The sequence below is a fragment of the Trichomonas vaginalis genome, chromosome I (assembly GCF_026262505.1).
Source record: "Trichomonas vaginalis G3 chromosome I, whole genome shotgun sequence".
Taxonomy (NCBI): domain Eukaryota; phylum Parabasalia; order Trichomonadida; family Trichomonadidae; genus Trichomonas; species Trichomonas vaginalis.
The window spans coordinates 27,362,667-27,383,250 of NC_067203.1; the positions used below are offsets into that span (position 1 = coordinate 27,362,667).

Here is a 20,584-nt window from a genome sequence, read left to right on the forward strand (position 1 = left end):
AAATAAAACTAACTTTATTTTTTCTATCTTAAGGAAATTCATGAAAATTCACGAGGGTAGAAATGAGGGTGTAAATACCCATCTATCCTAAAAATTATTTTTGGTCATGGGCTATGCCCCGCCGCTTTGCGTCTTTATGTTAAAATAAATGGTACCATTAATGATATCATGACTGTTCTCGTTCATGTCTGATTTACATCTAATGAAAAAGTTTAGAAGAATTTTCTTATTCTTTCTGGCATATTTTTGTCTTTCCAGTACTCCCGCTCTAATGGTCCCAGATGTGTTGGCTTCGACTCTCTCAAGTTCTTAGATGGTATAACATCTTCAACGCCTCCTTCATATCTTACTTTATAAGTGTCATCGTTTGTGTTATAGCCAAGTATTTCAATAACCACTCCTCGCTTTGCTTCGTCAATGGTTTCAGCAAGTTTGCCATTACTACTTTCAACTAATTTATGACGAGGATAAAACGCAATAGAGTCGTCGGCAGCTTTTATAAGATATCCATTACCTTGCATTGAATCTACTATATAATAGTTTCTACTTAACCTTAAACGTTTCTTTGTCAACGGTTTGTCGTCAAGAACTACACGAACTTTTGTTCCAGGAATGAGAGTAAATTGTGTTGAATTTCTGATATTTTGTGTTTGACTTCGTTTCTTTTGTATATACTTTTCTTCTTGTTGTTGTGTCATTGAATTTGGTGTATGTCCTGTTGTAGAATGCGTTGAGGAATTATATACTTCGAGAAAATGTTTCATTGTTTCTTCGGTAAAGTCTCGCTCTTGATTTAAATCTCTGAGAGTCCTTATGAAGCGGTTTATGATGCCGAGTATGTTATGGTTATGGTCTTCAGTAGTGTAGTGAGTTATGTTATGCTTAATGAGAAATTCTGTGATTTCATTGCTGAAGTATGCACCGTCTTGGTCTGATGTTAAAGTACTTTGGTTGTTATATACGAAAACGATAAAAACGGTTTGACAGAAAAGTGACAACTTTACGTGTCAAAAATATAAAAAGTGACATTTTATTCATCATTATCTTCTTCATAATTTATTTCATATTCTTCTTCATATCCACCTTCATATTCTTCACTTTGTCCCTCCTTCTCTTTTTTACCATCTTTATTATCGATTTCTTCTTCCTCATCTTGGAGTTCTGGTATTTCTCTAGCCTGTACTGATCCTGGGAGAAAGTCTTGGGTAACTCCATCAACGACCCATTTGGCAGGCATTCCTGGTCTCCAAATGGGCCCCTTCATCCATAATTCATTTGGACTATAATTGATTTTCCTTCCATTGAGAAGACGTGTCGGTAGTGCGGCATGGGGCTTGGAGTTATAGGAATTGACCCAACTCTGAATTTTACTCCATGTTAGATTGCGGTTTTCTATATTGGGCCACAATCGCTCAATCTTACTGTTTTGGTAAGGGCAATGTGGCACAATATAGACATTTCGAATTCCTTTGCATCTCATCGCTTGTAGGAATTCACCTCTATTCTCTCCTCCATTATCAGACCATATGATATGAGGGGGACCAAAACGTTTTATGGCCCGCTCAATTACCTTAACGGTCTGATTTGCATGTTTGGAGGAGAGATGCTGCCACTCCAAAACCATTCTGGTACAATCATCTATTACTCCATACAATAATTCACTTCTGCGTTTATTGAGAAAGTGAATGTCAACGTGCCAGATTTGATTTGGAAGTAAAGCCTCGTATCTTGTCCTCCCTTTAGGTCTCTTGGGTCCCCGTGGACGTGTTAATCCAAGAATGATAAAAGCCTTTTCGACCATATGCCTTGATGGAGCCTGAGGTAGAGGGAGAGGAAGATATTTGATATTTTGTAAATTTATAGCATATGGAGTAGGGTTATCATCTTGATTAATGTCAGCGGGGATTTCTTTAGAGATAAGATTGAGAGGCTTGTCACGTCGCACATTCTGAAACCAGTCCTGTGTTGAGCTCATAACTGGAAGCAGGCCATCTTTCATTCGAACAAAATCTTGTTCATGCTCATGGGCGAATGCTATATCTTTATTAAGCCTAAGGTAAGTGGAGATGATACCATGTCGCCCATGTTGTTCGAATAAATTGAGAATGGCCTGCATGAGATCATCAGGAACTGGTTGTTTGGGTCTACCACGGGAAAGTGGAATATCAACAAACTGGTCGTGCGGACGAGATTGAGGATTAGGAGGATTGGCACGTTGACTTGATTGATCGGAACTGATGGGATTAGGAGCAATTTGATTGTATGTACCAGATGATTGGTTTGAAGGAGTGGCTTGAGGATTTAACTGTTGTGCACTACTAAGAGGAGATGTACCATTGCTGGGTCTGAGCTGTTGTTGTGCACTACTAAGAGGAGATGTACCATTGCTGGGTCTGAGCTGTTGTTGTGCACTACTAAGAAGATGTACCATTGCTGGGTCTGAGCTGTTGTTGTGCACTACTAAGAGGAGATGTACCATTGCTGGGTCTGAGCTGTTGTTGTGCACTACTAAGAGGAGATGTACCATTGCTGGGTCTGAGCTGTTGTTGTGCGCTATTAAGAGGAGTAGAACCATTACTCTGTGTAATTTCTTGTTCTTCCAAGTATCGATTCAACAAGATCTCATCTTTTGTTGGTAAGACTTCAATGCAATTGTAGAATTTTCCATTATGGAATATGTATAAACTTGTAAATTCTCTGGACGAGTGCTTGTAAAACTCTTCGATAGTAATAAGACGAAAGCACAGAAGGCTTTTGTAGTAAGTTAACTTGTTAATGCAATTACGTGATGTACCATCGCTGAGTGGAACATTAGTCAATAGCAACGATAGCTTTTGATGTTGGTGTAACCTGATTAGAGATTGCTCTAGCCAGTGAAAGTCTATTTGGGTATAAATATCCAAGAGAATGAATTTTGAATAAATAATAAATTGTGAACAATTGAATAAAATATAGAAAATATAAATAATTTTGAAAGATATTATTGAAAAAATATTTTTCACAAAAGTTGAATTCAAATTGTAAATTTTTTAAAAAAATCTTTAAAGTGAAGAAAATAAAATTGGACAATGAGAAAACAACAATGAACTAAAAATTAGTGAATAACTACAATGGCGAAATTAAAATTACGATCAGAATAATTTTTATAAAAGAATGTGTTAGAAATTAGTAACGATTAAGATAAAATAAAAATTTGGGGAACGAGAAAAGTGATTGAATATTGGTAAACATGAATTTTTATTGAAAAATAAAATGAGATTAAGATTCTAAGCAGAAATTTTTAAAAATTAGAAAAATAAAAAACAATAAAGATAATAAAAAATTTGAAACTAAAAAAATCGAAAAATAATGATAAAATAAATGAATAGTTGAAGACAAATAAAAATAAAATGTTATCAATAAGAAAATAATTTGAATAGGTTTCAATATAGATTGATCAATTTATGAATGGGAATCCAAAATTAGAACAGCCGAATTGGTATATTGATAACAAATGATATTATGTTATTAATAAGGTATAAATGTTTTGAATGTAATTCAAATTAATTTTGAATATGAAATTGAATAAGATTGAAAAATTAAATATATAGAATTTTGAATGAGTTTCCGTTGAAATCTCGTAAACGAAAAAGAGGATTTGACGCAGTCAAATCCCCTCTCTCAAAAAGTGGACTTTACATGGCAAATTTCAAATGCATGTAAGGTCCACTTTGATCAGTTTTAGGAAGGAATTGGAGGCCATGAGTTACTGACATTTCATCAGTATCTCATAGCCTCCAATTCCTTCTAGAAAGTGTCCAAACTTTGGGTTAATTGCAAACTATTAACCCAAAGTTTGGACACTTTCAAGTGGAGATGGAAGGCTTTGGGGTATATATTAATACAATATACATCAAAGCCTTCCATCTCCACTACAAATGGGAGAAACTTTGTCCGAATAGTTTAACATTTGGACAAAGTTTCTCCCATCTTTCAATGTAATTGCTACCTGTGAGGTACTGACTTGAAGTCAGTGCTTCACAGGTAGCAATATCCAAAAATTTAAAAACATTTTATCAGTTCGTTAGAGAACTAGAGCCTCCTAGGTACTGAACCAGAATCAGTGCCTAGGGAACTCTAGTGATCTATATAAATCTGAGAAACTTTGAGGAAATTGTTCGACATTTCCTCAAAGTTTCTCAGCAATTTAGCGAGGAATGTTCGTTATCGTGTAGATATTTATAATATATACATGATAACAAACATTCCCCGCTAAAAGATGTAAAATCTTATAAGAAATAATTGCAAAAGAATAACAAATTGCAACAAATTTTATATGAAACTGAACCTTATGAGGTAGTGATTCAAGATCACCGCCTCATAAGATTCAGTTTCAATCTCAAGTATCTCAAAAGTAAGGCTCTATTTTTTGCCATGTAAAGTGTCACTTTTTCTGTCAAACCGTTTTTATCATTTTCGTTTACAACAGAAATGAATGTTATGGAAATGTAGAAAATATTAGCCTTTGGATGAATTGGAGGGTGAGAGATATTATTTCATACAATACTACTCTCACCCTCCAATTCCCAGCCAAAATGGCTAAAAATTGCCCGCAATGTGAACAATTGCGGGCAATTTTTAGCCATTTTGGCTTGGAACTAGAACCTGCGAGATACATGGATAGTATCAGTACCTCACAGGCTCTAGTTCTCTATATGGCGCCGAGAAATTTTGGTGAAATGTGGTCGCATTTCACCAAAATTTTTTCGGCGCCATAGGATGAATTGGAGGGTGAGAGATATTATTTCATACAATACTACTCTCACCCTCAATTTTAATTACTTAAACTCATTCTATTTTTTTGACATGTAAATGTCACTTTTACTGAGATCTGACACAATGTCAGATCTCTTTTTTTCGTATATAAGAGGGTTATGTTCTGCTACAAACTTTTGTAAAACTCTTAACACTTCACGAGTTCCTTTATTCTTCATTGGATATGCGTATGCTTTACGAGTGTTAACATTTATGAAGATGAGGAATGGTTTATGTCCTCCTTTTCTGCTATGAATGAGAGTGTCAAATTGGTATGCGTCGGGAGTGTTGGAGTAAATTGGTAAAAAGTAGTCGTAAGGGTTTATTTTTGTTTGATGTACAACATTTTTGTCAAAGAATCTTTTCACTTCAGCTCTGTTAGTAAATCCCCAACTCTTTGCAGCTTCATTGAACTTCTTAAATGACCTCCAGAGATGTTGTTCGAATACTTCTTTCAAACTCATTTAAGTAAAGTTAAAGATTTTAAGCTTTACGATACCATGCGAATACAGTCATATAAGGTGGCATATAATCTGCACCACTTCCTGTTGGATTTGTTGTGAAAGTATGCTGGTGGTTGCCACCGTCAAGTGTGACTTCTCTTTGCCATCCATATACAGTTCGAATGCCTGTACCTTTTTTTAAATTCAACAACTCCTTCAGCTGCTTGATACGTATCAAATGTATGGTTATGAGTACCTGCTATGTTTGTTGTTCCTGTATGTCTGTGTGCTGGAAGATTTGCTTCAGTAATTTGCTTTGAGCCCCCTGTTTGCTTTGAAGAGTTAGCACAGTATAAGAATTTGTCAATAATCTGTTCCCAAGTACCAAAACCTAAAACACTTGCTGGATTTGTTGAGTTCATTGACGTATAAATAGAGCCTATAGGATATAATGTTTGAAGTATTTCAGTCTTTAATGTTTGAAGCTCTGTTTTGTCAGCTTTGTCCTCCATTATATCTTCATAGTTTTTAACTTCAACGATTTGATTGAAAAACTCCGGATTTAAACCCATATCCATTTCAGCAGTTGCTGACCATATTTCTTCATTCCATTCAAAACTTTCACGAATATCTTCTCTATGAACTCCATAATGTACTCCTGTCTTAGTTCTGTTGAAACGTGTATATGTTATACCGTCAATGACTTTAGTTTCATTTGTTCTTTCAAGATATTCAGAATAATCTGAACCAACTCGCACTCCCTTACCTCCTTTTACTGTATAATGCCAATGTTGTTTGTCAGCCTTTTTGTCAATACTTTTCTGAATTATTGCTATATCTTCTGCTCTAGTATATGAACTAAGTTCATCTCTGCTTGCTTTCTTTTCATGTTCTTCATCTACATAAGTTTTGTATACTTTCTTATCTAACATTGCTGGTAGTTCATGTGTTTCAAAGTTTCTGACATGTCCTTCAATATTAGTGCATTTGTTATCTAAATTGTTAAGAGTATCTTTTACGCTTGTACTTGGATTTTCTAATGGTGCGCTTGAACCAAGGGTATAGTTCAATATTATATCATCTGCTCTGACAGTAGTGAAGGAGTCATGAGTATGGTTCTTGTCTGCTTTACTATTTAATGTAGCTTGAAGTTCATTTATATCGGAGATATTATGTTTATGAGATTCCAAAACTTTGTTCGTTGCGTCAAGTTCATCTTTGTCAGCTTTATTTTTTAGAGCATCTTCAACAGTTATTTTTGCCTTAACTCTTAACATAAATCTTGGTTCAACTAATACATCTTTAACAAAGAAATACGAAGCATATATTTCATCGTTATAGTCAAATGCTTCTGGAGCCTTACCTGTGTCATAACTTACAACACATCTTATATCATAACCTTCAGCACGAATGAATTTATATCTTCTTTCATTAACATCTTCAGTGCTTATTTGTTCATCTTGTGTTAAATATCCATGGTAGTCCATTATAATTTGTTCGTCTGAACTTATATAATGAACATGGTCCTTGTCTGCTTTTTCGGCTAATTTCTCTTCTAGCTCATTTATTTCAAGTTCATGCCTACCACCACCTCCCGAAGAAGTATTTTTCTTCAGCTCTTGAAGAACGTCCACTTCGCCATCTTCGGTGTCAATAATGAGACTTTGAGTTAAAACTTTTCCTGTCTTAATGGATGTTTGTAAAACTTTTTCTTCACCGTGTTCGGGGTCATGGTCGTCGTCATATCTTGTGAAATCAGAAATATTGTCATACATTAAGCATATCTGTCTCAAAAGTTCTGCAATTTGGAACTGGAACGAAAGATATACAGAACTTTCATCATCGCCGAGAGTCAAGTATGCTTTCTTAAGTATTTCTTGAATGTATGCAATGAGGACAGAGTATCTTGGCAAATATTCGAACAATATTTCATTAGCTGTTGGTTTTGGTGGTTCTTCTGGAGTTTCTGTTGTTTCAGTTCCATTTGTAGGTTCTGTTGGAGTTTCTGCGTCTCTTGACTTCAATGCTCTTGCTCTCAAAGACCTAAATGTTAGAGCACCAGGCTTTACAAAGGACTTTATGAATGTTTTAATAGTTCCTGGTAAGTTATTGTTAGCATTAAGTAAGTTCTTTATACTTCCATCATGTACGTCCATAGAACTATAGGGTGTCCAAAGGTGTGTTTAGCACAAACCTGAATACTGCGAATAGAAATAAACAAGTTACATATATATAAAGTTTATTTAAATATAATCACCATTGGATTCAATCACGCGTTCGCAGCGATCGATCCAGGCTTGAAAAACACGCTTTAAATCATCATGAGAAAATTGCTCAAATTGCTCTCTTACAAAATTTTCAAGATCATCTGGACTCGCGAATTCGCGTCCTTCAGCTCTCTTTTTTAGCGTGCCGAATAAATAAAAGTCAGAGGGTGCAATATCAGGTGAATAAATTGGGTTTGGAACAACTTTGACATTGTTTTCCACCAAGTAATTCATTACCTTATGACTTTTGTGAACTCTTGAATTATCAAAATGAATTGCAAACTTTTGTTTTTGTTGTTTGGATTTCTCAAACTCATCAGAATTGATAATTTGAGTAAGAACATTGTCAATTAGATACTGAGCATTCATCGTATTAGGTTTTTGAAGAATATCAATTGCGATGATGCCATTCACGCCCCAAAAAACCGACAACATAATCATTGGTGTGTCAATTTTTTTCTTCGGGAATGTTTGCGGATTTTCATCCTTCGGGATCCACATGATTTTGGCTTCTGTTGCATATTGAAACCAAGACTCGTCCCCTGTTACTAAAAAGCGAAACTTCTTGGATTGATACGCACCCAATATAGAGAGGAGCTCTTTCGAAGATTGGACTCTAGATTTTTTTTGAACTGAATTAAGGTTGTGCGGAACCCAACGTGTATACGCTAGTTTGTAGTTCAAATAATTGTGCAGATAATAACTGACTGTTGTACGTGGTATCTTTGTCATCTCCTCTATCCTTCTGAGTGATGCTCTTGGGTCTTCATCTAGCGCTTGAAGAATTGCTTTGATTTTTCTTTGATCCGGCGATTTTTTGTCAATTTTTATGATGGGCGCCTTTTTGTTCATGAAGTGATACATCCTAACATGATACGTTACAGTGGAATAGCTAGGAGCATCCATACCGAAGCATTTTACCAATGTCTCGTAGATTTTTTTACAGTCTTTGCATTTTTTTGCAAGAGCGAGGATGTTTTCTTTATGATTCATTAAAAAAATGAAAAAAATCCCGCCAAAATTTCCCGCGAAACCGCCTCTTGTCTCAAAATTCATTTTATATCCCGGCATGGCGCCAAAATACAACTTACTCATCATATACATATATTCATATTTTTTATTATATATTTATAATCAGCATATATCTCCTTTAATAGTCTCATATAGAGCGCTGTGCTAAACGCACCTTTGGACACCCTATATGTAAAAGATCTATACTTTTCTTGTAGTCAGCAATAGACTGACTGTGATTTTTTAAAGATTTGTCAATACCTTTAAGCCAATCTTCATGCATGTCTGATACTGAGCCAAGAATATCATTTGCTTCCTTTAGTGTACTTTGTGCTTCTCGTAAAGTATCCAATCCCGTACGTGCATTGTTTGCTATACGTCTTACAGTATCTATTTGACTCCTTGTTTCTTGCATCCAACCAGATAAAGTTTTAATAGTATCCGAACCATTTGAAATGAAGTTCAAAGCATCTTTAACGTCATCTAAAGCTTCTTCACCAAGTACAGCCCATATCTTTCCGATTTGATATTGAAGAACTCCATATGAACCAGCTGTTAAACCAGTATTTATAAGGTCCCATATCCATGATTTAGCAGTTTTTCCATTCTTTCCATCTTCTCCATCCAAACCGTTTTCGCCTTGAGGACCTTGTATTCCTTGTGGTCCTTGAGGTCCAGTGTCACCCTTCTCTCCTTTCAGTTCATCTTTATGTTCGTTATAATATTCTAATGTCATAAGGTGTACATCATTACTGCTACCAGCAACGCCGAGAATTTGTTTCTCATTCATGACTAAATTCTTTAAGCATTTAATGTTGTCGTCAAATCGGAAGCTCTTTAGTAATTCAATGAGAACATTCAGTACTTTCACTAATGAGGCATCTACTGTTGAATTTATATATTGCACCGTTCCATCATTTATGATGGGAACCTTGCTTGTTGTAATGAATGGGTCATAAGTGTTAAAAGTATCGAAATCAATGACTTTTTTAGTTTTTCCATCGTCAATGACTAAATCATTGCCTTCAATGGTTAATGTTGAGTTTTCATTTACTAATTCGTCTGCTCTTCTTGCTTCATTTGTTTCATACGCATATGCAGCAATAGTCATATTTTAATGAGAATAAAATGTTGTTCTATTTGCAAAGTACAGACCCAAACGAATACGGGACAGTAAAGCTACAAACAAACTTAGGTCTTCAGAATGAAGCGCTTGCTTTCAGAGTTGTTGACTTCAATACTATCGCAACTTTTGTCATAACAGATGAAACAGATTTCATAGAGATTGAAATAGATGACAAAAGAAGTTTTATAACATTTCCTAACAGAGCCGAGTATAGAATAGATAAAATTGCTGGAGTCATAGATACTCTCATAAATGAAGAAACTATTGACAACATAGATGTCGAACTCTCTTCTGAGGGAACATTGAAGTTCAGCAGCGAGAAAGAGTTTAAGATACCAAGAATGAGTCATAGAGTTCAATTGCTTCTGGGAGCATATCATATGACATTTCCTTTAAAAAGCGTTGGTGGAGTTATTGAGATGAAATCTGTTCCATACGTATGTTATGGCAATTGTTTGTACATTGAGTCTAAAATAGCTAATGTCACAGGCATTTCAGGAGTTAATAGTAAAGGTTCAGTAGAGTATAAATCCTTCTGTTATGAAGTAAATTCAATGTTCATTCCAAACGTTCCTGTCATAGCAACTCATTTAGGTAAATGGGTTCGCATTAGTCCTCATAATTTGAAAGACATGCAATTCAGACTCGTTGACTTTCAAGGAGAGCCTGTAGTACTGAAGGCACCAGTGCGAATGACTGTTGAAGTAGACTTTTTAGATAATATTAAATGCAACAGCTTACAAGAGAACTCAGAGCTAAAAATATAAAGTATGAATGTTATGTATTAGGATATGAACTTTGGTTGTTGCTGTTTGATGAAACAAATGAGTTTGTTATGTCAGTCAAGAGAACAGAAAAATATTGTGTTAGTGAAAACTGCACCAAGTCAATAAGATTAGGTCTACATTATGAAGATGAGTTCGATACTGTTGAAGAAGTTTTGGACAGATACTATAAGTTGTTAACTTGAAATTTTTTTTGACTGACTGACTGCTTTAATTTACTAAAACATATTTCAAACAAAGCTTATAGTCAGTAGATAGTTTTGTATACTCGTTCGAATATCTATACTTAAACTCAACTCCAGGAGTACCTGGGGTTTCAATGATGCGGATGTTACCTATTTTCATGAATATTGGAGTTTGACTACAGCATTCGATTTCAGGGTCGAGATAGTCAATGACACATTGTTTTCCTGTTATTCGTGATATAACATTTTCAAGGTCCTCCTTTGTTAGAATTATTTGGTTCTTACTTATAAGATTTGTCAAAAGCTTCTTATCGTCTTTGAGTAAGATAGTTTGATATAACTGAAGAAGGTAATGGTCTACGTTATCTGAAGGATTTGTTTGAACATTTGTGTAAGGGTTGTCGTTGGCTTCTCTTGAAAGAACTTGGTCTAATGGTGGATACTCTAACTTAACATCTGATGTAGCGTTAGCGTTTGAAGCTGTGTTTAAATTCACTGATTTCAGTTCTTCTTTATCTTTCAAACATTCTGAACTATAGTTCTTTATGACAATATTGTTTGTCGTTCGTGAGTCAACATTTGATGTTGGTTCAATTGGAACATTAACGGCACCAGCTAAGATGGATTTGCTTCTCATTTCATATAGAATAAAAACCTTTTATATATATGAAATGAACAATATACTCGACAAGGGTTTGAATGTAAAGCTAACGAATGAAAATATTGTTGAATTCACTGAGACAGGTGCTGTGTATAAAGATGTAGAACTACTGAACAAAAGAGCTAAGGGAAGAAGCAGGAACATGAACAAAGGGTGGAAGCCTATAAAAATTTATGTCAATGATGGCTCAGGAGGTTCAAACATAAAGTATGCAGAAAGTTATAGAGTTTATGCACTCAAAGGTGAAAAGCCTTTATTTAAGAACAGCTATTCTAACACATATCCTCAAAAGTTAACGGATGGAGAAGTGGATGACATGAATGACAGCAAAAATATTAACAGAAATGGCGACAGAGATGCATGGAATTTGTTTACCATCAGTCAATTGAAGCATAAGATTTAAAACAATGTTGGTCGTTCCCATGGAATATTTTTGACTTTAATGGTATTCGTCATGATATGAATCTCAAGGTATGAACGAGGAGAGATGAGAGACTTATATGCTTCCCAAATTTCTTCAAAAGGTAATGTTATACCTGACTGTTTCCATATGAGTTCAATATCATAGCGTGAGAAACCTTGAAAGATAACGAAGTCAGTAATGAGACGCTTTATGTTTAAAGCAAGAAAGCGCCATGTTTGCATAAGAATTGCTATAGTTAAGTGGTAATGTCTGACTTTAGTTATGATGTTAGCTAATGGCGAATCAGGCTTTGAAACTAAACCTTTTCTAGCGAAGTCGTCGCAAACGAGCAGAGTGTTTGAAGGATATTTTTTGAAGGGGTATTTTGAAAGTTTTGACAGAATGTAGTTTGTCAGTCGTTTCATATCGTAAACTCCTGAGTACTGACGTAAGTGGTGTTTGTCAATAATTCTTTCCATCTCTTCTGAAGTCTTTTGCATTCCTGACTGTATAAATTCAACGATGGCATAATATTTTCTCTTACGTCGAATGTAACGTTGAAGAAATTCAATGAGTTCACTGTCTGGAACTTTAACGACAGAGGCTTGAACTTTTGACATAAATGTTTTCGCTGTTGAATCCATACAGTCTGAAGTTGCTGATATAATGATTTGGTCATAGTAAGAGTCGTTTCCTAATCGCTCTGTTATGAGTATGTGACGAATGAGGTTAAATATCTTACCTGAGCCCATCTTTCCACAATAGAAATAAACACCATTTGAACAGAACTCATAGTCCTTGCTGAAAGGAAGAATGAGAGAAGAGTTAAGTTTGTCTGTGGTTTCATTCATGTCTTCATCTACGTCATGTATTAAATGCTTCATTTTATCTCCATTAAAAATGCAAGTCAGAAATATTCAGAACATAGCACCGAGTCTAACTGACAAGAGTATAAAGATATACTATGAACACGTTATGATGAAACCTACCAAAATTCAAGAAAGTCAGTATACTTATGAATATCCAAGACACTGGGTAGAGTATGTAGGAGGTGAGAAAGCTATTGAAATCAGACAGGTTCGAAGCATTCCAGCAGGAAGGACAATATTATTGAAGAACTTTAATGTTTTGAGATATAATGATGAAACAAAGAAGCAAGATAGTTTTCCTGTTGCTGTGTATGTGAACCTAGACACAGGAGATGACATGAAAGTTTTTAATACAAAGCTTCAAACGGTAGTGAGAGAACAACTGACTGCGGAAGGGCATCCATTACCTTCTGAAGTTACCATAGCATATAATTTTGAAACAAACTCAATAGATTTTAGAGTCGTCTCTGCAAAAAAGTCAGGATTTACATTTAATGAAGCAGATGTATATTCGAATGAAAATTTCAAAGCTATTGCATGGTTAGATAATGACGATTGCTTTAAGAAAATATTTAAATACAGTGACTCAACGATGTCAATAGATGACCTTCGTGGAATGTTATCATCAACGTTTACAGTTGATGGTTCAGCAGGATTGCTTACAAGATTGTCAATTGGTGGCGTTTGGTCTCGTGAGAACATTGTTATAAAATCCAGTATAAGTGAATTTGCTGAAGAATCTATATTATGTCTTTCAAACTACATGTATTCTCCGCCGAAGCATTATAGTATAACAAACTTTGTCAGTAAGTTTAACATAAGACTTGTCGAACCTTCTTCAATGAAAGATGTTGTGCTACCTAAAGATGGAAAGGATGGACTCATTATTGAGATGATTTTAATAGCATATTAAATGAGCTTGTTCTTGAAGGTCATTCATGATGAAATAACTGTTGTAGAAGATGTTAGCAATTGTTCAGACATTTTGAAGCGAATAGATGAGATAAGAAAGAAGTTTATGAATGAGAACGTTTATGTTTCATTGACTTTCTCCAGTAACGAGAACTTTTATGAGATAATGTTGAAGAGAGATGATTTTAATATGGTGTAAATGGTAGCTTGGGCAGCTTTAGGCGCAATGGGAACAAAAGCATTAGCATTTGGAGTAAAAGCACTTGGAGCTTATGGCGCAGTAAATAAAATGAGTGGAGGAAGAGTTTCGAAGACATTAGATGCAAATAAAGGAAAGATTGGAGGCTGGGTTGCAAAGAAGTTAAGATTAAATAAAATAGGGCTCATAAATAAAGCATCCAATTTGGTTGCGACTGAGTCAGAAAATGCTTTAGGAAAGGACGATGAGTTTGCAAAACACGCAAAAGACTTTAATGACCAGATGAAAGGTGAAACAATGCATTTAAATAGATTCGATGGAACTAAAGAAAATGTTTCTTCTCCACAACTTCCACCAGTAGTTCTTCCGTATGGTCCCTATGGAATGTATGGAAACCCTTACGAAAGACCATTTGACCCATTGACTGGTGGAAGTAATTGGTATCATTACGGACGAAGAAGAAAGACAGTCAAGTTGGAGACGGACGTAAAGAAACTAACTAAAAAGAAACCAAGGAAGAGAGTTATAAAGCAATGAATTCAAGAGGGTAGAAATGAGGTTAGAAATCGGGTTAGATATACCCTTCTACCCTAAATTTATTTTTGCGCTATGTTTTCATACGCATTAAGGTAGTGATATCATTAATTTTTAAGTTTATTTTTTAAAATTATTTTTTATTTTATTTTTATATAAATGACAGAACAAAAATAAAGCATATCTACTCAACAGGAATGAGACCCTTACTGACTATGTATTCGTTTAATGCTTGATGAAAACAATGGTACATATTTTCGTATGGGTATACACAACGTCTGTTTCCATCGTCGTCGTATATGTAGAGCTCAAATCCAGTCCAACCTTCTTTTGTACAATATGTAGCTTTATTTAAGTATGCATTTATGTAGATAAGGCAATTTTCTTCATCGCTCCAGAAATAATTTTTGTTCTTTGTTGAAATAGTTTTCGTTCCTCTGCGACCATAAGGAATGTATGCAATGAACTTTGCGTCATAAGGGATTGTAATATATTCAGTGTTTCTTTCATCGTCAATGGGTCTGTCTTTGTTAAAATGCATGTTTCTCAGTTTTACTTGAGTTTTGAATAGTTCACGGAAACGTTCTGGGAAAGAGTCATAGTAAATGTAGTCGGACATGTCTTTGTAATGAAATAAAAAATTAAAAAAAATAAAAATAAGGTTATTTTTATTTAGTAAGGATGGTAGTGAATTCGTTAGTGAAGTCGTTAGTGAAGTCATTAGTGAAGTCGTTTATGTGTCAGATGGATTTGTAAATAGTTAAGGTTAAGTTGGTGTTATGGTTGTGTTGTAAAATATACGTTACCGGTTTCGTAAAGTGTCAAAACCGCTAAGTGGTGTACGGAGGCGCGCAGTGCCACAGTACACGACTTAGGGATACTAACTAGGATGAAAATTGCAGGCTCTGGCCACTGCTTAGGCCAGAGCTTCGTATGGGCACTCTCTCGGGACTGGATTCCTCTCCGGCCGCCCCGAATCAGGGCGGTCTTTGAGGAAACCGGCCCCGAGGATGGTTTGCGAAGCTCTGACCTTAGCAATGGCCAGAGCTTGTAATTTTCATTCAGAATCAAGTTCCTCTCGGATCGAGCCTAATGAGGACGACCGTCGAGGAACTTGGCTCTGAGGTGATGAATTGTGAACTCTGGCTTTGATGAAAGCCAGAGTTTTTAAGTGAATGTTTTGATGGGATGAGCCTATGCTCAGTAAGCTCGTCCCATCAAAACATTCGTTTAAAAATTGAATTAAAAATTATCGTATGTATTCAAAAATTAGAAAATAAAAATGAATAATTTTATTATATAAAGAGAATTGAATAAATTCAACGGAAAATTGAATAAAAATTTCCAAAAAAAATGGAAAAAATTGAAAAATAATTGAAAAAATAAGAAATTTGATAAGAAAATTAACAAATAGACAAATTTAAGAAACATAGATAATGGTTATTTATGATTGTAATGGGAAATTGAGGAGATTTGACCAGTTTAATACAGAATGTGATATTTATAATTTAAAGAAATGAAGATATTCAAGAAAGGAGTATACAAATGCAGGGTAAAGGAGCAATACCCTGCATTTGTAATCTCCTTTCTTGAATTAAATTCTCGATGTGACATTCTTTGGAAAAAGTGCTAGATATTCGAGAAAGGAGTTTACAAATGCAGGGTAAAGGAACAATACCCTGCATTTGTAATCTCCTTTCTTGAATTAAATTCTCGATGTGACATTCTTTGGAAAAAGTGCTAGATATTCGAGAAAGGAGTTTACAAATGCAGGGTAAAGGAGCAATACTCTGCATTTGTAAACTCCTTTCTTGAATTAAAATTCAATGAATCACATTCAAGTGAAAAAGTGCTAGATAATCAAGAAAGGAGTTTACAAATGCAGGGTAAAGGAGCAATACCCTGCATTTGTAATCTCCTTTCTTGAATTAAATTCTCGATGTGACATTCTTTGGAAAAAGTGCTAGATATTCGAGAAAGGAGTTTACAAATGCAGGGTAAAGGAACAATACCCTGCATTTGTAATCTCCTTTCTTGAATTAAATTCTCGATGTGACATTCTTTGGAAAAAGTGCTAGATATTCGAGAAAGGAGTTTACAAATGCAGGGTAAAGGAACAATACCCTGCATTTGTAATCTCCTTTCTTGAATTAAATTCTCGATGTGACATTCTTTGGAAAAAGTGCAAGCTTTTCCCATTCTGCACATATATATGCAGGGTCTATCACTGGTACCCTGCACCTATATGTGCAGAATGGGAAAAGTGTTTGCAACATTCACATTGAAGATCAAAAGTGCAAGCTTTTCCCATTCTGCACATATAGGTGCAGGGTGCCAGTGATAGACCCTGCATATATATGTGCAGAATGGGAAAAGTGTTTGCAACATTCGCATCGAAGAACAAAAGTGCAAGCTATTCCCATTCTGCACATATAGGTGCAGGGTGCCAGTGATAGACCCTGCATATATATGTGCAGAATGGGAAAATACTCATACACATCAAATCATATAATTTCAACTCTCTTAAAATTTCATTATTATAGCTTATACACATATGAATATATTTAAACTCATATAGAAAATGATCATAATGTGAATAAGAACATGAAATTACTATTTTCGAGTGAGAATAAGTTATGCATCAGAGATAAAATTTGAGATATACATAATTTACTTAGATCACACAAATATGCCATACTAGTTCTATTTAATTCCACTGTGTTTACATGAATGAAACTAATATTGACTACGATTGTCGAAATCTAACATATGGTTTTTGGAAACATACCATGAAAGCAATATGGTATATAAAGCTATGTATTCTGCATCATATACCACTGTGATCATGGCTGTAACTCATTCCTATAGCGAGAAAAAGTGTTTTGTCAGTTTTGGCAGAAAAAAAATGGAAAATTTTTGGACGATAAAAAATTTGGATTATCCCCAAGCTTGTGATGTATAATGATCGACTAATTCAGTGTAAATATTTGGATCGAGTGAAAATGCTTTAGGATGAATGAAGCAATCAACGAATTCAGCTGATTTCTTCGTTAATCTTTGTTCAACTGTTGAAACAGTAATTTCACCATTTGATTTTGAAACTGCTGTTATCATATTGAATGGTTCATTCCATGGAACAAATTTATTAGTTGGTGGGTCATAATTATCTTTTACCTGACTGATTAAAGAAGGATTATGAGCTAAAATATCTTCTACCGGCAGTGCTGTTACCTGGAATGCATCGCTACTAAATTTAACCTTTAACTGAATGTTGCCTGCAAAAGCAGGAATAAATCTAATAACTTCTAGAATAAGGAATTTACGACATGGAATCTTTATTTTAATGTCAAAATTAATTTCAGCTCCTGCAGCTAAAGGTCCTGAGATAATTTGACCTGTTCGAACTGTTCCAGAACGTTTCCATACATCTTTATGTCTCGTTTTTGAGAAAACATCAACTTTCTTTATTTGTTCTGTAGTCTGTGAATTAGAAATGATATATGCTTCTTCTCTTGCGTTATCCTGACTATAAATAAGTCTGCCATTTGCTAATAACTGATATGCTTCAATGATGTAAATTGATTCATCAAAAACGCCAAAGAAACCTGGAGAATTAGTATTTGGAATTGATGAGCCAGTAATAGCATTATCAATTATATATTTACTTTTATAGTTAGTTGTAAGGAATGTGTTATAAAGGTCTAGCATATTTTCACCTGGCGGAGATAAATTGAATGTGACCCAGTTATGATCCTTTGCGCTTCCCGGTTGTGATGGAATTTTTGAATCGATATATCTTCTATTAGTATCACCAATATTAATTGCATTATCGATTACATCAAAATATGAACGAATTTGATGGATATATTCAGCTGGTGTAAATTCGTTAAGCTGTTCGTTTTGCATGTATTATGTTAGATAAAAATATTTATTTAGTTTAATATTCTAACTCTTCTTCTTAGTTGAGGATGTTTAATTTCATGTTTAACATTTTTCACAAACTCTTCATTAATTTTCGTTTCACTTTCTTTTACTGGTGGGTCTGGATTTTTTGATTCCGTTTGCTTTTCAATGAAATTTACAAATTTAGCTATTAATTCTTGATTCGTTATCGAAAGCATATCTGGTTTAGGTTCTGGTTCTGGTTTAGGTTCTGGTTTAGGTTCTGATTTTATTTCTGGTTTAGGTTCTGATTTCGTTTCAGATGGAGGAGGTTTGTAATGCATGAAAAATAGCGTGACTTCATTTTTGACAGTTTACAAATGTAAAGTGTTGCATCCTTAAAAACTTGGAAATATATACATTCATGAATTATCTTGTATATTAATTGAAAATCCATAAAACCCTAACAATATTTTTTCTTAAAAAAAACTATAAAAATATAAATAAAATTAATCGTTAAATAAAAATATTTGATATCAGAATTTTATTGGAAAAATAAAAAACTTAATATTTTAAAGAAATACTTAAATACTTGAATGTTTTAACTTTTACATTATCATATAGACTCTCATATTATTGGCCATTTTGGCTGAGAACTATGGTCTGCGAGGTACATAGATAGAATCAGTACCTCGCAGACTATAGTTCTCTATATGGCGCCGAAAATTTTTGGTGAAATGTCGTCGCATTTCACCAAAAATTTTTCGGCGCCATAGGAAGAATTGGAGGGTGTGAGATACTATTACATGCTATAGTACTCACACCCTCCAACTCCCAATCAAAATCGCATAAAATTTGCTACTTATCTTCAGATTACCTCCCATTATAAAATATATCATTGCTATCTCATTGTACTATATTTCCACCCTATTGTATTTAAAAATATAAAATTTTTTGATAATATATTTTTATATCTTGAATTTTCAAACAATATATTCACAGATAATATAATGGGAAATCTATCTCAACCTAGCCTTAAAGTACCAAACTCCTGCTTGCATTCTCACTCACAAATATTAAACATCCATCTCCAAAAAACTAAATTCTTCACAATTTTTTTAAAATTGAGAACATAAAAAACGTATGCATTCAATAATTTAAGATACTAACAAATATTAAAAACTTCAAAATATCAGATATTAACGTTTTTCAATTAAAAAAATATCATTTTGCTTTTCAATTCGAACATAAATCTTAAATATTTTTAATTAATATCTGATTTACAGCATTATTATCCATTTATAAATCTGATAAATAAATGACAAAACCATCAGAAATAGTGTCACTTTTTGTCAAAAGTGAAGTCACACTATTTTTCATGCACAACAATTTTTATTGGTAATCAAATGAGTCAGGGATTAGATATTGAAGCCATCAAAAAAGAAATTCGTGAGCAGATATTAACAGAACTAAAGACATCAAAAACAGAAGAAAAACCAGAAAAACCAAAAAGGAAATTAAGTGAAAAGCAGTTAGCCGCATTAGCTGCAGGAAGAGAGAAGAACCCGCGAAGGAAAGCAAAAAGAGAACGTGAGGCTAAAGAAAAGGCGGAGTAGGAAAAGGCTGAATCCATTGAGAAGAAAGAATAAATGATATATTTTTGTTTGTAATAAATGTATAGACAAGTACCTTTAACAGTTGCTTTCAGTTCTGAAGACGAAAATGTTAAAATAAATGGAAATAGAATCACATTTAAATTACCTATTGACTGGTCTGTTAATATAAATGAAAAATATATTGGTTTATCAAGTATGTATATAACACGAGGATTTAGAAAGGTTGAATTTGAGCTCGAAGTTGTTGTTATAAACGAAACCCAAGAATTTAAGCAAACTATTCACATATATAAATATTTCAAAGACAACACAACATTATATGAATGCATGAGTGATTTTAACGAAATTTTCGAAAAGAAATTTAACAAAAACGCTTTAGGATTAAATGTGTATCTTGATAAATTAAAAGAAGAAGGAATTCAACCACAAATTATAGACTTTCGTTATGAATTTATTGAACAAATAGATGATTCACATACATGCACATTTGCTATATACTCACCGTTTAATGAAATAGCAGAAAAGAGACAAAGTGATTTTAGGATAGGTTTTAAAATTTCTCAGTATAATGAAGACTTCATGAATGTATTTAATTATAAACCAGGAGAAGAACGAACAGTATTATTACCAATAATAACATATAATGTATGGGACAGAAAACAAGTCATTTTATATTCAAATATCGCTAAAGGGGTTGAAAATGAATTTATCGGTCATACTAGATCGACGCCATTAACAAATATTAAATATTATAAGTTATCAGGAAATAATAGAGAGTTTTGGATTGATATGTATTCTACACATGATCATAAATGCCCCGTTGTGTTACCCGAAGACGGAAAGGATGTTTTCTTCCTTGAGGCTCAGTTACTGAATTCAACTATCGCAACTTTATAA

The 20,584-nt window shown here is 34.1% G+C and overlaps 9 protein-coding genes and 3 pseudogenes across 12 annotated transcripts, besides 7 other annotated features; 4 read left to right on the forward strand and 8 right to left on the reverse strand.

Moving 5' to 3' along the window:
• Positions 1-15,075: part of a mobile genetic element that runs on past the window's edge.
• On the reverse strand, positions 213-764 carry TVAGG3_1059530 (integrase core domain containing protein family; the record flags this gene model as incomplete). The annotated part of the gene is made up of 1 exon (XM_051255967.1): positions 213-764. One exon carries the CDS (start codon positions 762-764, stop codon positions 213-215), a length of 552 nt encoding a protein of 183 aa, XP_051081541.1.
• Positions 953-1,014: a mobile genetic element.
• On the reverse strand, positions 1,031-1,999 carry TVAGG3_1059550 (integrase core domain-containing protein; the record flags this gene model as incomplete). Its single annotated transcript, XM_051255968.1, has 1 exon — positions 1,031-1,999. One exon carries the CDS (start codon positions 1,997-1,999, stop codon positions 1,031-1,033), a length of 969 nt encoding a protein of 322 aa, XP_051081542.1.
• TVAGG3_1059560 lies at positions 2,302-2,527 on the reverse strand (annotated as a pseudogene). The gene has a single exon. A coding segment is annotated over exon 1 (226 nt).
• Positions 3,616-4,467: a mobile genetic element.
• TVAGG3_1059580 (integrase core domain containing protein family) lies at positions 4,833-5,258 on the reverse strand (the record flags this gene model as incomplete). Its single annotated transcript, XM_051255969.1, has 1 exon — positions 4,833-5,258. One exon carries the CDS (start codon positions 5,256-5,258, stop codon positions 4,833-4,835), a length of 426 nt encoding a protein of 141 aa, XP_051081543.1.
• Positions 7,401-7,428: a terminal%2Cinverted (terminal inverted repeat of Mariner transposon ID:TVAGG3_1059590).
• Positions 7,401-8,704: a mobile genetic element.
• On the reverse strand, positions 7,481-8,608 carry TVAGG3_1059600 (Mariner transposase; the record flags this gene model as incomplete). The annotated part of the gene is made up of 1 exon (XM_051255970.1): positions 7,481-8,608. One exon carries the CDS (start codon positions 8,606-8,608, stop codon positions 7,481-7,483), a length of 1,128 nt encoding a protein of 375 aa, XP_051081544.1.
• Positions 8,677-8,704: a terminal%2Cinverted (terminal inverted repeat of Mariner transposon ID:TVAGG3_1059590).
• TVAGG3_1059610 (uncharacterized protein) lies at positions 9,644-10,408 on the forward strand (the record flags this gene model as incomplete). The annotated part of the gene is made up of 1 exon (XM_051255971.1): positions 9,644-10,408. The coding sequence occupies one exon, from the start codon at positions 9,644-9,646 to the stop codon at positions 10,406-10,408; it is 765 nt and encodes a 254-aa protein (XP_051081545.1).
• On the reverse strand, positions 10,637-11,248 carry TVAGG3_1059620 (uncharacterized protein; the record flags this gene model as incomplete). The annotated part of the gene is made up of 1 exon (XM_051255972.1): positions 10,637-11,248. One exon carries the CDS (start codon positions 11,246-11,248, stop codon positions 10,637-10,639), a length of 612 nt encoding a protein of 203 aa, XP_051081546.1.
• TVAGG3_1059630 lies at positions 11,565-12,526 on the reverse strand (annotated as a pseudogene). The gene has a single exon. A coding segment is annotated over exon 1 (962 nt).
• Positions 12,576-13,457, forward strand: TVAGG3_1059640 (uncharacterized protein; the record flags this gene model as incomplete). Its single annotated transcript, XM_051255973.1, has 1 exon — positions 12,576-13,457. One exon carries the CDS (start codon positions 12,576-12,578, stop codon positions 13,455-13,457), a length of 882 nt encoding a protein of 293 aa, XP_051081547.1.
• On the forward strand, positions 13,854-14,189 carry TVAGG3_1059650 (annotated as a pseudogene). Its single transcript has one exon. A coding segment is annotated over exon 1 (336 nt).
• TVAGG3_1059660 (uncharacterized protein) lies at positions 14,374-14,808 on the reverse strand (the record flags this gene model as incomplete). The annotated part of the gene is made up of 1 exon (XM_001303335.1): positions 14,374-14,808. One exon carries the CDS (start codon positions 14,806-14,808, stop codon positions 14,374-14,376), a length of 435 nt encoding a protein of 144 aa, XP_001303336.1.
• Positions 15,076-17,135: 2,060 nt separating the features above from the next.
• Positions 17,136-20,581: a mobile genetic element.
• TVAGG3_1059680 (uncharacterized protein) lies at positions 19,478-19,687 on the forward strand (the record flags this gene model as incomplete). Its single annotated transcript, XM_001303336.1, has 1 exon — positions 19,478-19,687. The coding sequence occupies one exon, from the start codon at positions 19,478-19,480 to the stop codon at positions 19,685-19,687; it is 210 nt and encodes a 69-aa protein (XP_001303337.1).
• Positions 20,582-20,584: the final 3 nt, after the last annotated feature.